The sequence below is a fragment of the Symsagittifera roscoffensis genome, chromosome 10 (genome assembly GCF_963678635.1).
Source record: "Symsagittifera roscoffensis chromosome 10, txSymRosc1.1, whole genome shotgun sequence".
Taxonomy (NCBI): domain Eukaryota; kingdom Metazoa; phylum Xenacoelomorpha; order Acoela; family Convolutidae; genus Symsagittifera; species Symsagittifera roscoffensis.
Window position 1 is genome coordinate 7,771,131 of NC_087071.1, and position 15,827 is coordinate 7,786,957.

At 36.5% G+C, this 15,827-nt stretch overlaps 1 protein-coding gene across 1 annotated transcript; it reads right to left on the bottom strand.

Annotated features, from left to right (window-relative positions):
* Positions 1-3,394: 3,394 nt before the first annotated feature.
* Positions 3,395-4,093, bottom strand: LOC134854961 (uncharacterized). The gene has a single exon (XM_063871341.1). It carries the CDS (start codon positions 4,091-4,093, stop codon positions 3,395-3,397), a length of 699 nt encoding a protein of 232 aa, XP_063727411.1.
* Between the last annotated feature and the right edge of the window lie 11,734 nt (positions 4,094-15,827).

The following is a 15,827-nucleotide window of genomic DNA, read 5'->3' on the forward strand; positions in this document are numbered from 1 at the left end:
GAAAGGCTCTGACAATACCGCTCAAAGGAAAAATTGTAGCCAAAACACCATCGACAATAAAAACAGCTGCAGGTGAAGTTTACAGAAAAAATGACATAGCTAAGACGAAAGAATCTTTAGCACCTGCAGTGAATAGATCCGATCAAAAGAGAAGCCCAACAAGGCAGGAGCCAAGAAGTTAGCTACACAAAACAGTAAGAGAAGATGAAGAGGCGGAGAGTGAATCAGATGACGAATACGATAACTCAAATCACTGGCATTACAGTAAAGTTCCTAATGAAGATAGCACTTCTAAAGATAGGTTCCAGAGTAGTCCGACGATAGTAACTTCGAAGGACACAGGGGCGGGGGGTGGGCTGAATTTGGCTGTCAAAAAGTGCAAAGCCGAACAATGCAGGACCCTCATCGAATAACAGCAAACCCACAGTTCAAGAAGCCCAAAAAATCAATTCTGCAAAGGCAGTAATTGTGGAACCCCATGATCGAAAAAACGAAAATGACGATGCACCAATCTCATCGACTTCAAATAAAACCACGGAAGGGAGTAAACGCATCACTAGGCAGACAAACGAAAAAGAAGATTTGGATACCTTCCAAAATAAAGATATGACACCAGGAGAATGGGATGAACTAGCTGAACAAGTTTTGACCAGAGGTTTTTAGAAAGCAGCGGAACAAATTCTCACAGCAAAAACAGATACGTTGTTGAGTTCCCTCCACCAGGTTTCTCAGATATCTCGGATCAGGAGGAATAAAAAACAACAATAAGGCGAAGTAACAGACAAACAAAAAACCAGGGGCCATAGCGATACGAAAGCCCAGTGTCTTATTCAGTAAAGCTGATTTTTTGTGAGGACGGCATTACAGAGTTGAACATGGCAGCTCTTGAAGCGTATCGGACAGACTAGCGAAGTTTGATACTGATACCGAAACAACGACGAGTTCAAATTTTGGACTATAGGAACGTCATTTATTTAAGCGAAGATTCGGTCAAGCATCGCTGAATAATTCTAAACCATGGAATGCCGCGCGGAAATTGTCGTTACAGTGCGAGTCGGACATGAAATTCCGCGTCGGCGTGTCGTCAAAAATGAGCGAATCTAAAAAGAATAGTTATTAAACTGAGCTTAAAACTCATATTGTATTTTAAATTTATATGTTATCATATAAAATTTTGTTGTTTTCGGGGAATGTGGTACTGTGTAGTTCTGCTGCCACAGTAACCTTGGAAAGTTGGATTATTATTATTTGTTATGTATTGTTACTATTATGTACTCAAGGCCATTCTAGCAGGCCTACTTCAACGGTCATTTGCCTGTTGTTATTATTTGGCAGAGAGTGAACAACTAGACCTCTGAACAAAAGACTAACAGTAGCATGAGTCTAAATTCTAAATCTAAATATAAATCTTCCTGTTTTCACTTACTTATTAAGAACAAAGTATTGGATATCACATGGCGCAGCCAGTAGGATTTATGTCTCAGGATAACACAACCGTCATGGGAATTCCGTATTTTGGACAACGGCGCATTCGGATCCTCCTTGGAATTTTATGATCTGGTTAGACCAATCCCAAAAAAAAAATTACACGAAAAAGTTTTTTTATAAGCACGATTATTATCTTTTAGTTCATTTGCTAAGATTAAAATAAATTTAAAAAAACAGGCTTTTTTTCTCAACCATCAAAATTTTCAAGCTAAAAATTATCTAGCCATATTCAAAAAGTTAATTCTTTGGTATATACAGTGCTGATTCAAATTATCCGGACAAAACGAACAAAACTTGAACTTTCAAACGCGTTTTTCTCAAATTGGGTTAAGATTAGACAAAAAGTGAAGAGATCAAAAGTTGCTTGAAATTTCAAGAGAATCAATATGGTGCTATTTTTTCTCCGAAGTGCTTAACAAACCTTTTAGCCCAAAAATGGATCATTTTGGCTTTTTCAATTAAAAAGAAATACGCTGAAACTACTTGCTTAATTAATAAGAAATTTATATCACAGGAAGCCTCTTACGCAGTTCAACAAAATTTAAAAAGGGTTAAAAATGGCACCATTTTAATTCTGGTGAAGTTCTAAGCAACTTTTGTTCTGTTCACTTTTTGTCTAATCTGAACCCAATATGAGAAAAAAACGCGTTTGAAAGTTCAAGTTTTTTTTGTTCGTTTTAACCGGATAATTTAAATCAGCACTGTTATAGAAAACGAAAATAAAATCGTTTCTAATTTACACGATGTACTTGAGTCTTTCTTGCTTTGAACTTTGATTTGATTATAAATTAGTTGGTTGCACGTGTTTGGTAATTCAGTTTTGCATTATTTCAATTTTGTTTTTGCTGAGTTTTGGTTTTCAATTTCTTTCCCGGAGTTTTCCTGATTGCATGTGAAAAGTTGAAGTCATTTAAGATGGTTGTCATTTGTCAAATTTGCATATAACACTCGGCCTCAATTTGCAGTAGCAAATTAAATTAAGTAAAAGGGGTGGGGTAGTTCCTACTTATAAAACTTGAAACGCTGGCTTAACGGTCGTTTAACTATCAGTTGAAGTTATCGGCTATGGCTGTCGGCGCAAGGCTGCTATGGGGTGAGGCTCTCTTTGTTTCGAATCTTTGTTTGCTGGTTGATTGCAATGATTTTTGTCTCTTATTTTTTGACGAAGTAAACGCGAATCTGGTCGACATCGGTTGGTTTGTTACCTGAGATTGGGTGGCGTCATATCCTGAAGAATCCAGACAATTTCTCTCATTTTGATAGGCGGCGTCTTCTTTGTCCATCGTTGTCCTGGCAGTAGTGTTTGGATAAACTCCTTCATCAAGCGTTTCCAAATATGGATTGCGAGTTGTTGGGCGAATTTCCATTGTCTACTGAGTTTTGAGGGCTGTTGGGTTTGTAGACGTGGCATGCTGGCATGCGTTCTCCCGAGAAGAAAATGATGTGGTGTGAGGATTTCAACATCATCGGGCAAGGCTGAAACTTTAGTGATGGGTCTTGCGTTCATGAACTTCGCAAAAAACGGCGTTGAATATGTCGTCTGTTAGAATCTGGCTTCCTATGATGGCATAGAACGAGTCTGTGACTGATCTTTTGAGTCGTTCCCATACAACTCCGAAATGAGGAGCATAGGCAGGGTTGAAGGTCCATTCAATCTGATGGTTGGCTTAGAATTGTCGTGTAACATCGGCGTCGAAGTGTCTGTTGAGTTCTTTTTCGGCTGCGGAGAAATTGGTACCATTATCAGAAACAGTTTTGGCTGGCTGCCCTCTGCGTGCAAAGAATCGTCGTAAGGTATTGATGAAGGCGTCGGCTGATTGGTCCTGGCACATCTCAAGATAAACGGCTCGTGTTGTTAGGCAAGTCATTATACGCCGTAGCGTTTGTTGTAGTTTTCTGCGGTTTTCTAGGCAAACGGTCCAAAGAGATCTAATCCTGTTTGTTGAAACGGGAAGGGTTTATCTTCTGGAAATCTGAAAGCGGGTAGGGACGCAAGTTCCGGCTGTAGTCCAGTTGCCTGTTGTCGTCGGCAGTCGTAACAGTTTTTCATGATTTTGTCAATGTGTGCGCGAACACAGAGATTCCAATACTCGTTTTGAAGAATATTTTTCGAAAGCTGGCGTGGCGAATGCTGGTTGTATTTGAGGGTTTGTCCTATAAAGAGGTGAACTGCTGGGTTGTTTCCATCAAGGATAATCGGGTGTTTTATGCAATAGTCCAACTGAGATTTCTCGAGGCTTCCACGTGCTCGCAAGAGTCCGTCTTCGTCTAGAAATGGTGATAGGTGTTGAATTCTGCTAGTTGTGTTGATTCGTTTATTTTGTGTCAATGCGTTGACCTCTGGTTTGAAGCTGTCTCGTTGCGTCTGCTTGAAGATAAAATTCTTTGCGGCAATCATGTTGTTGCCTGCCAGTTCGGTGGTCGCGCTTTCGTTGCAGGAGTGTAGTCCCTTATCTTCAAATGTCCTGGCGGCACGCATCACGTATGCAGTTGTTCTGAGAATTCTTGTCCATTTGGAGAATCTGCTGTAATCGATGAAACTTTGTTCTGTCTTTACGGTGGAAGCTTGAAAAGCTTGCACTGGGGCTGTTGCTATTTCATCCATGGGTCCAGTTTGATCGTTGAGTTGCAAGGTATCCGTATTGGCGTCGTTTTACCGTAGCTTTGGCCAGTTGCATTCTGGTTCACATATGAATTTTGGTCCGGTGAACCATCTTGACTTGTTACTGAATTCTGATAGGGGTATTCCACGGGTTCCGTCGTCTGCTGGGTTTGGGGGTCCTGAGCAATGATTCCATTGACTCGCTTGGGTGCTTTCTAAAATTTCTGCAACTCTGTGAGCCATAAAAAATTGTTGTCGTTTAGCAGATCCCTGTATCCATTGAAGAGCTGTTGTGCTGTCTGTCCACATATGCGTAGAGTTAATGTCAATCCTTTGTTCTCTACGAATGAACTTTGCGTGGCGAGCACCAAAAACTGCGGCTTGTAGTTCCAATGTAGTTATTGTGTGTTAATTTAGACAAAGGCACTGCTGATTTGCCGAGTGGCACTGTTACCGTATACAAAAAAAGCGACTGCTGCTAGGGCGCTGTAGGAGGCATCTGAAAAAACATGAAGAGCGATGTTGTCGTAGCTGTATCCAAAATAGTGTCGGGGTATTTCCACTGTCTGCAGATCGTTTCTCTCACCGAGAAGCTCAAACAGTTCAGGCATCATTTCTCGTGTAATTTGGTCGTCCCACTTCATTCTTTTTCTCCTATTGATTGCTGGATAATTCGTAGTCGAATTGTAATAGGTGCTGCTATTCCAATTGGGTCAAAGATTGAAGAAGCTGCGCGAAGTAGGTTCCGTTGTGTATGTTTCTTCTGGGCGAGTTTGTTTAGTTTGTCAGTAGTGAAGCTGAGTGTATCGTTACTTACTCTCCATCGTATTCCGAGAATTCGCTTGAAGATTTTGGGGTCCTTGATTTCGTCTATGGTGATGGATCTAAGTTTTTCTGGTATTATTTGCAGAATTCTATGATCCGTAGTGATCCACTTCTTCAGGTTGAAGCTTTCTTGTTGTAGTACGTGTCGAAGGTCTTCTATGATTTTCACTGCGGTGTCGATGTCGTCGGTGGCTTCGAAGAAGTCGTCCATGTAGAAGTCGTCCATGTAGAAGTCGTCCAAGAGATGGGAGCAACACACTGGGAATTATGGCGTTTCGGCTGCCGAAAGAATCGGAGCCAAAGTTGTTGTGGAACATGAGAAAAAATGGTTTCCTTGAGCATTTGAAGCGAAACATGGAATTGTTTCGTCAGATCATTACTTTTATGCGACAATAACTGCAACGCAAATTGGTTCATTAGCAAGAACGTTAAAGGAAAACCAAGGGAGTAAAGAGAGGATCGTCAGGGAAGTAATGAGACATAAGAATTGTATAGCGTTTGTGAAAAAAGGCGTTTGTGAACGCAAATTGATTCACAGTCAAGAATAGCGAAGTTTTCGAACAGTGATTGTTCTTTGGTATGCTCAATATTTAACCCATCCAATTTTTTTGATTAACGTCTCTTGTAGTGTGTAAACATTTTTGGGGTAAAATTTCTGGATTGGTTTTTACATCGTTGAAGATGCTTTATGAAGATTTTAGATAGATTGAAAATTGTATCGCATGTCGGGCATCGGAAGCGTTTGAAAAATGTTTCGATATTTTTAACGTATATAATGTGTCGTATAAGTTTCTCTGTTTTCTCGTCTTCATCGATATTTTTCCGAGCTAATTCTCCTACGAAGTCTCCCTCTTTAAAGTCGATATCGTAGTAAAAGATGTTTTTCTCTTCTACAAATTCAACTAATGGCAGATGATCCATCGAAACTCCATAATACTGTTTCGGATCACAAGCGAAGTTTCCAAGAAACCATTAAAAGTTCCGGAGAAGGATGTTTCAAGATTATTTGTCTCATGCAAATGAACTTCATGTGCTCGAAACAAATACAAATTGTCATTGTAAGGTTGTTTTGTATTTTATCCGAAACCAAACAATTAACATGAATTTTTCTCAGAATTGGTTCTCTAATCACTGAATCTGGACATCTCATGGGTACGTTTTTAATTAGGGCGGCAAAATGGTTACATGTTTGATCACCTTGAATCGCTGTTTTGTATTTCATCTCGCCTGTGTTCAATTTTTAATGATATTTTGCTCAATGACTTTCTTCTGTATAGTCGTCAAATAGTACAAAGTAAGATAGATTTAACTAAGAGGGTGTCAATTTCATGAGCGTAGAAATTACCATATTTACAGGTTTCTATAAATTGTACCACAAAATCCAATGCAATGTTGATTTTGCTGCGCAATAAAATGTTCGAAGACCTTGACCCTCGTATAGAAATTCATGACCTTGACCCTCGTATAGATTTATCATGAACCAACACTAAATGAAAGTACTTTCAAATTTGGGAGATTTGAAAGGTCTGAAAAGTATAATAGATTATTTATTCTTTCTTCTATTTGGTAAAAATAATTGAATAGGTTCTCAAGTAGTTATACAAAGTATGGAGCGATTACTTTAAGAAAAAGGAAATAGAAATGAAACAACTTTTTCGCTGTTGTTTAAGGAAAATCAACTAATCTTAATTGAGTATTGTTTAGAAACATTTTTTGGAGACCAACCAATCAGAGTGCAGCATTTCCTAAATTAAAACTGTTTTTTTAAACCTGAATCTCTGTTTGACAAAAATTTATCAAAAATCGTTGGAATTTTCTCGAATTACTTCACAAGATAAAAGAAAAAAAAGAATTTGATTTTCTTTTTTGTAAAATTGATGTTGACTTTTATTTATTTCATCTTTTTTTTGACGTTTTTGTTGAACAAAATAGAGTTGTACGACTAAGTGAATGTCCTTTTAGAGAAGTTTACTCAATTAAAGAGTTCAATTTTGAATCAAGTTTTGATAATCAAAGCTTTGAACTTACGGCTAATTTACACCTGACAAGGAACGAAATTCTGTTTATTTTCGAAAAATTTGAAATTGATCAAAAAGTCGTGCGATAATATATCAAAGACATCTTTTATACCCTACCCAATCCAAAATTTTCAAAACTCCGCAGCAAACTTTTTTAATCTGCCATTTCATTAAAAATTTTCAATGTTCAAAATCTTGCATGATAAGGTTTAGATTAAAATTTATATAGATTTTTTCCAAAAAAAACGTCAATTTTGAGCTATCTTCTCAAAATTACTTCAAAATCAAACAAATTGACTATCAACTCAAAAATCAACAAATTCTCCTTGTTTAAAAAAAAAACAAATGAATTGATTATTGCACTTGATTGAAATCTTTAAGAGAGACTTGGTGGCACTACTAGTCAACGATTTCCTCTTTCCTTGGTAGGAAGCAGGATCAGCCGAAAACACTATCCTAATAGAAAAAAATGAAGAGATCTCTGAAACAGCCCTTCAGAGCTCTCGACCTCTTTGATCAAAGTTTTTTTCGAAATTAGTTATTTTTTGTCAATTGTTTCATTTTTTTGTAATTAATATATTTTTCAAATTCCTTTTTACTGTGATAAAAGATAAAGAGTTCAGGATAAAACACACCAAATGATTACAATCAATTAGACCACGAACACCTTCTTTTCAAATGGAAAAAGATTCCTGCATATTCATTAAACAATTGTGCCAGTTTTTCCTGTTTCTCTGATAATTGTAAGGCTGTAAAGTTTCGAGAGAAACTACATAGAACAAAAAATGTTTTTTAATTTTTCCTTAAAAAATGGCAGGATCACTATTAACAAATCCATAACAATCATTTATACAGTCAATTAAACATTCTCACGTCTACATTGTTTTTAAACTGATCCCACTAACTACATTCCCACGGTTCTTCAATGGACACTCTTTTTTCTTGATTGTGATTTTTCGAAGCTCATCCATTTTTTCTCTTTTTTCTTTGCTTGATATCACAATCAGTTAGGCTTGGTCTAGCTGCTTGATAGGGGCAAAAGTAAAAAAGAACAACTGATTGCTTCAAAAACACACTCCTATAATTTACAACTGGAAATACAGTTGATTTAAGATAATAAATTCTATCGTTCCACCTACCCTTTATATAGCGAAGCCAACGGATGGGAGCAACACACTGGGAATTATGGCGTTTCGGCCACCGAAAGAAGCGGAGCCAAAGTTATTCTGGGAACATGAGAAAAAATGGTTTCCTTGAGCGATTGTGGCGAAACATGGAAATTTTTCGTCAGATCATTTCTTTGATGCGACAATAACTGCAACGCAAATTGGTTCATTACCACGAACGTCAAAGGAAAATCAAGGGAGTAAAGGGAGGATCGTCAGGGAAGTAATGAGGCATAAGAATTGTATAGCGTTTGTGAAAAAAGGAACGGCAGTCAGAGAACTCACGTAGAAATGGCGATAGTCATGACTACAGCTCACGTGGTCATGAATACGTGGTAATGGCGATACGTCGGAAAAATTGAACGCAATTAAGAGTCGCCGAGCCAAAACTGAGACTAAAGACAAATGGAAACCCAACGAATTTTGGGACCAAGATCGTAGAACCGAAATCGATATTGAGAGTGGACGACTTCAAGAGAGCTCTGGAAGAACAGGAATCTAATAGAAGCGGAAGAGTACCGCGGATGAAGAACTTCGCGATTGCAGCAACAGCAAATTCAATCTGTTTTCTGAGATGTGGGATTAAGTCGACCGGGAGTAAAGGGAGGATCGTCAGGGAAGTAATGAGGCATAAGAATTGTATAGCGTTTGTGAAAAAAGGAACAGCAGTCAGAGAACTCACATAGAAATGGCGATAGTCATGACTACAGCTCACGTGGTCATGAATACGTGGTAATGGCGATACGTCGGAAAAATTGAACGCAATTAAGAGTCGCCGAGCCAAAACTGAGACTAAAGACAAATGGAAACCCAACGAATTTTGGGACCAAGATCGTAGAACCTAAATCGATATTGAGAGTGGACGACTTCAAGAGAGCTCTGGAAGAACAGGAATCCAATAGAAGCGGAAGAGTACCGCGGATGAAGAACTTCGCGATTGCAGCAACAGCAAATTCAATCTGTTTTCTGAGATGTGGGATTAAGTCGACCGGGAGTAAAGGGAGGATCGTCAGGGAAGTAATGAGGCATAAGAATTGTATAGCGTTTGTGAAAAAAGGAGCGGCAGTCAGAGAACTCACGTAGAAATGGCGATAGTCATTACTACAGCTCACGTGGTCATGAATACGTGGTAATGGCGATACGTCGGAAAAATTGAACGCAATTAAGAGTCGCCGAGCCAAAACTGAGACTAAAGACAAATGGAAACCCAACGAATTTTGGGACCAAGATCGTAGAACCGAAATCGATATTGAGAGTGGACGACTTCAAGAGAGCTCTGGAAGAACAGGAATCCAATAGAAGCGGAAGAGTACCGCGGATGAAGAACTTCGCGATTGCAGCAACAGCAAATTCAATCTGTTTTCTGAGATGTGGGATTAAGTCGACCGTCAATCGTGGGGCGCAATCTTATGGCGAAGCTGGGTTTCAAAATCATGCAGATAAATATTCGGGGGGAAAAGTCATGATTATCCAGGGGACAGAAGCACGCGGCTGCGGTAACCAGACGATGGATGAAGCAAAGGAGAACATCAATCCTTGACAACAATATTTCAGCAAGCGTTTCCCTAATTTTTTTTAGAACCGGAAAAATTAGAATTTACGACGGGTAGTCGGACTTTTTCAAAAATTTTATACCAGTGTTACGATCAGTCTTCAGGAAAAGTGTGCACAAATTTCATTCCAAACCAGCAACATGCTCCGAGCTTTGATCAAAATGATGACAATACCATCATTAGTTACAAAATTGAAGCCTTCGCACAAAATACCCTGGCATCTACAAACAACATAGTATTGTAAATTCCTTCAAACTATCTATCCTGGCGAAATTTGCCCTTGCAAATGATCCAAACCAAAAAAAATTATGTCCAATTTTCCACGTGACTGCAAAGTAGTTTGAAAAGCCACAACATTGCTTGAGTTATTCAAGCTAGAATTTTTAGCTTGTATTAAATCATCGCATTTTAACTTCGCATAGCATGCAGAAGAAGTAGAACATCAAGGAGGATATGTCCCAATTGGGGAAAAACTGGGCGCAATATGCTAACGATCTGTCCTGTCCATAAGGGAATTAGTATATGACTAGACGTAAGTCTCGGGACCTCTGGAACCCGTAAATATCGTTATAAACCTAGCCTTACAAAACTTCATAATGTACAGACGCTGAATGTCTCCAAATTTGAAGGAAACAAAGTCGTATGTTTTCTTGATACTTCTAGGTTCAATTTCTTTCTCGTGGATTAGGTAGGGAATGAAATATGATTTAATGAGGTTTATAATATACCGAGCTCTGTTGAATCCAGGTACTGGTAGAGAATTGGTGTATCTTTCTTCTTGTTGCAATAAATCAATCAACTGATTGTTCAGAATTCTGGGATAGTGAGTGGATGCGTTTGTTTCTTCCTCATCCTCGATATATACGTTATCGTTTTCTCTTGCTTCACTTTTTTGGAACTACCTCACTCATTTGGGGTGCTGAAAACGTTTGCAGTCGCTTTCTGATGTTATTTTCAATTCAAAGAAGCATTAATCGAATCTCCGCTTTTTTTTTTCAGCCATCTTTTCCAAATTTGCCTCGAAATCCATAATGAGGGATTGTGGACCTTTCTGACACAAAAATATGGGATTGTCAAGCAAATTGGATGATTTCGACACTAATATGAGCTTATGCTTCCCAATCCAAGTTATTGTTTCTGTCCCTAAAAGTTCTTCGGTTAGTACGAAAACTGATTCACAGTCAAAAATAGCGAAGTTTTCGAACATTGATTGTTCTTTGGTGTGCTCAATATTGAACCCATCCAGTTTTTTGAATAATGTCTCTTGTTGTGTGTAAACACTTTGGGGTAAAAGTTCTGGATTGGTTTTTACATTGTTGAAGATGCTTTTTGAAGATTTTAGATAGATTGAAAATTGTATCGCATAACGGGCATCGGAAGCGTTTGAAAAACGTTTCGATATTTTTAACGTAAAAAATGTGGTTGCTGTATCGTATAAGTTTCACTGTTTTCTCGTCTTCATCGATACTTCGCCGAGCTAATTGTCCTACGAAGTCTCCCTCTTTAATGTCGATATCGTACATAAAGATAAATTTCTCTGCTACATATTCAACTAATGACAGATGATCCATCGAAACTCCATAATATTGTTTCGGATCACAACCGAGAAACCATTAAAAGTCCCGGAGAAGGATGTTTCAAGATAAGTTGTCTCATGCAAATGAACTTCATGTGATGTGCTCGAAACAAACACAAATTGTCATTGTAAGGTTGTTTTGTATTTTGATCCGAAACCAAACAATTAACATGAATTTTTCTCAGAATTGGTTCTGTAATCACTGAGTCTGGACATCTCATGGGTACGTTTTTAATTAAGGCGGCAAAAATTGTTACTTTTTTGATGATTTTGAATTGATTTTTTGTATTTCGTCTCGAATGTGTACAAATTTTAAGGATACTTTGCTTGTTGACTTTCCTGGTTAATCTTCAGGTAGTACAAAGTAACATAGATTTATCTAAGACGGTGTCAACTTCATGAGCGTAGAATTTACGATATTTACAGGTTTCTATAAATTGTAACACGAATTCCAATGCAATGTTGATTTCGCTGCGCAATAAAATTGTTCAAAGACCTTGACCCTCGTATAGAAATTAATTTCTTGCTGGTTATAATTACAATAATTTCATTCCGGACAAAAAACTCCTCTGGCCTCACATTTCACTTTCTCATTCCCATCATAAAAAAATGTAGGCAGATTTATCATGAACTAACCCTAAATAAAAGTACACTGTACCTTCAAATTTGGGAGATTTGAAAGGTCTGAAAAGTATAATAGATTGTTTATTCTTGCTTCGATTTGGTGAAAATAATTGAATACTTTCTCAAGTAGTTATACAAAGTATAGAGCGATTACTTTTAACAAAAAAGAAAATAGAAAAAAATTTTTTTTGCTGTTTTTTAAGGAAAATCAAGCAATCGTAATTGAGTTTTGTTTTAGAAACATTTTTTTTGGAGACCAACCAATCAGAGTGCAGCATTTCCTAATTTAAAACTATGTTTTTTTAAACCTGAATCATTGTTTGAAAAAAATTTATCAAAAATCGTTTGAATTTTCTCGAATTACTTCACAAGAAAAAAAAGAAAAAATGCAGTTGATATTCTTTTTTTTTATAAAATTGATGTTGACTTTTACTTATTTCAAATTTTTTAGACGTTTTGTTGTACAAAATAGAGTTATCCGACTAAGTGAATGTCCTTTTAGTGAAACTTACTCAATTAAAGAGTTAAATTTTGAATAAAGTATTGATAATCAAAGCTTTGAACTTACAGCTGATTTACACCTGAGAAGGAACGAAATTCTGTTTATTTTTGAAAGTTTGAAATTGATCAAAAAAACGTGCGATAATATATCAAAGACATTTTTTATACCCTACCCAATCCAAATTTTTCACAACTCCCCACCAAACTTTTTTCATCTGCCATTTCTTTAAAAATTTTCAATGTTCAAAATCTTGCATGATAAGGTTTGGATTAAAATTTCTAGAGATTTGCTCCAAAAAAACCGTCAATTTTGAGCTATCCTCTCAAATTTACTTCAAAATCAAACAAATTGACTATCAACTCAAAAATCAACAAATTCTCCTTTTTCAAAAAAAAACAATTGAATTGATTGTTGCACTTGATCGAAATCTTTAAGAGAGACTTGGTGGCACAACCAGTCAAAGATTTCCTCTTTCCTTGCTAAGAAGCAGGATCAGTCGAAAAAACTATCCTAGTAGAAAAAAATGAAGAGATCTCTGAAACAATGCCTCAAAACAGCCTCAATTGATGTTGACTTTTATTTATTTCATCTTTTTTTTGACGTTTTTGTTGAACAAAATAGAGTTGTACGACTAAGTGAATGTCCTTTTAGAGAAGTTTACTCAATTAAAGAGTTCAATTTTGAATCAAGTTTTGATAATCAAAGCTTTGAACTTACGGCTAATTTACACCTGACAAGGAACGAAATTCTGTTTATTTTCGAAAAATTTGAAATTGATCAAAAAGTCGTGCGATAATATATCAAAGACATCTTTTATACCCTACCCAATCCAAAATTTTCAAAACTCCGCAGCAAACTTTTTTAATCTGCCATTTCATTAAAAATTTTCAATGTTCAAAATCTTGCATGATAAGGTTTAGATTAAAATTTATATAGATTTTTTCCAAAAAAAACGTCAATTTTGAGCTATCTTCTCAAAATTACTTCAAAATCAAACAAATTGACTATCAACTCAAAAATCAACAAATTCTCCTTGTTTAAAAAAAAAACAAATGAATTGATTATTGCACTTGATTGAAATCTTTAAGAGAGACTTGGTGGCACTACTAGTCAACGATTTCCTCTTTCCTTGGTAGGAAGCAGGATCAGCCGAAAACACTATCCTAATAGAAAAAAATGAAGAGATCTCTGAAACAGCCCTTCAGAGCTCTCGACCTCTTTGATCAAAGTTTTTTTCGAAATTAGTTATTTTTTGTCAATTGTTTCATTTTTTTGTAATTAATATATTTTTCAAATTCCTTTTTACTGTGATAAAAGATAAAGAGTTCAGGATAAAACACACCAAATGATTACAATCAATTAGACCACGAACACCTTCTTTTCAAATGGAAAAAGATTCCTGCATATTCATTAAACAATTGTGCCAGTTTTTCCTGTTTCTCTGATAATTGTAAGGCTGTAAAGTTTCGAGAGAAACTACATAGAACAAAAAATGTTTTTTAATTTTTCCTTAAAAAATGGCAGGATCACTATTAACAAATCCATAACAATCATTTATACAGTCAATTAAACATTCTCACGTCTACATTGTTTTTAAACTGATCCCACTAACTACATTCCCACGGTTCTTCAATGGACACTCTTTTTTCTTGATTGTGATTTTTCGAAGCTCATCCATTTTTCTCTTTTTTCTTTGCTTGATATCACAATCAGTTAGGCTTGGTCTAGCTGCTTGATAGGGGCAAAAAGAAAAAAGAACAACTGATTGCTTCAAAAACACACACTCCTTCAATGGTTGCTATAACAAACAACACTGAAGCACTCAATTTTTTTCTGTGTTCCTGTGGTAAACTAGCTCTCAGTTTTGTTTTGCCTTGATGCTTTGCCTTGACGAACAAAGTTTTGTTTTGCCTTGATTCTTGTAGTTCTTCATTGTAGTCCTATCTAGTATACAAGCCTGTGGGCATATTCTGACACCTGGAATAAGGATAGAGTTGACTGGCATTAATCCGAACGATTGAATTCCACAAATGTTTGATTTTCGAACACGATTTGACATCTCGTTTGCTACTGCTTTCCTTGTGAAAACATTCGAGGCACCACCGGTCATATTTTCCCGTTTTGTTTTCAAGCAAATCACTATCACTCAAAAAAAATGTTTAAATCTTTGTTTGGTTGACTTGTGTATACAGATTTTTGCTAAATTCAGTAGCTTGTGGCCAAATTTTAACATATCTATCCCTTTGTCAGGATAAAATTCAATCATTTTCTGCATAGCTTCAAGGGTAGCAACAACATCTTTGTTGTTATACCACTGTAGAAAATCTCGAAATGTCGACATTTGTTCGTGTTCACAGATGGACTTCATGTAATTGTATTTTTCCAGTCCTGTAGGTCGTTTAGTTTTTGACCCAAGTTTTTCGTTGCTTGCTTTTCATTTATCCCATTTTGAGAAGCTTCTGAAATTCGTCATATTCTTTATCCAAAGTGTTGCTATTTTTTCAGTTTACTGTAAAATCATCAAACGACGGTAGCTGTTGTTCATCAAGCTTGTTAGGAGTATCAGACCACTCCTATGGAAAATATCCTTAAATCTCAATGGCTTTGTAAGCTTTCAGAAAGAGTCTAAAGTAGTAGCTCCACCAAAAAACTTCATAATGTCCAGACGCTGAACGCCTCCAAATTTGAAGGAAACAAAGTCGTAAGCTTTGTTGATGCTTCCAGGTTCAGTTTTTTTTCTCGTTGATTAGGTAGGGAATGAAATATGATATAGTGAACTTTATATCATACCGAGCACTGTTGAATCCAGGTACTGGTAGAGTATTTGTGTATATTTTTTCATTTTGAAAAAGCAACCAACTGATTTTTCGGAATTCTGAGATAGCGAGTGGATGCGTTTGTTTCTTCCTCATCCTCGATATACTCGTTAACGTTTTCTCTTGCTTCTTTGTTTTGGAACTACCTCGTTCATTAAGGGTGCTGAAAATTGTTTGTAGTCGCTTTTTTGATGTTTATTTTACTTTCCAGAAGCTTTAATCGCATCTCCTCTTTGTTTTTTTCAGCCAACTTTCCAAGTTTGCCTTGAATTCAATTATGAGGGATTGTGGATCATTATGAAACAAAAATTTGGGATTGTCATGCAAATTGAATGAGTTTGACACTAGTATGAGTTTATGCTTCCCAATCGAAGTTATTTTTTTTGTCCTTTATAGTTCTGCTGATGGTACGCAAATTGATTCACAGTCAAAAATAGCGAAGTTTTTGAACAGCGTTTGTTCTTTGGTATGCTCAATATTGAACACATCCAGTTTTTGAATAACGTCTCTTGAAGTGTGTAATCATTTATGAGGTAACTATTTTCGATTTGATTTTTGCATCGTTGAAGATGCTTTTTTAAATTTTTAGATAGTTTAAAAATTGTATCGCATGTCGGACATCGGATGCATTTGAAGAAATTTTTGATTTTTTCAACG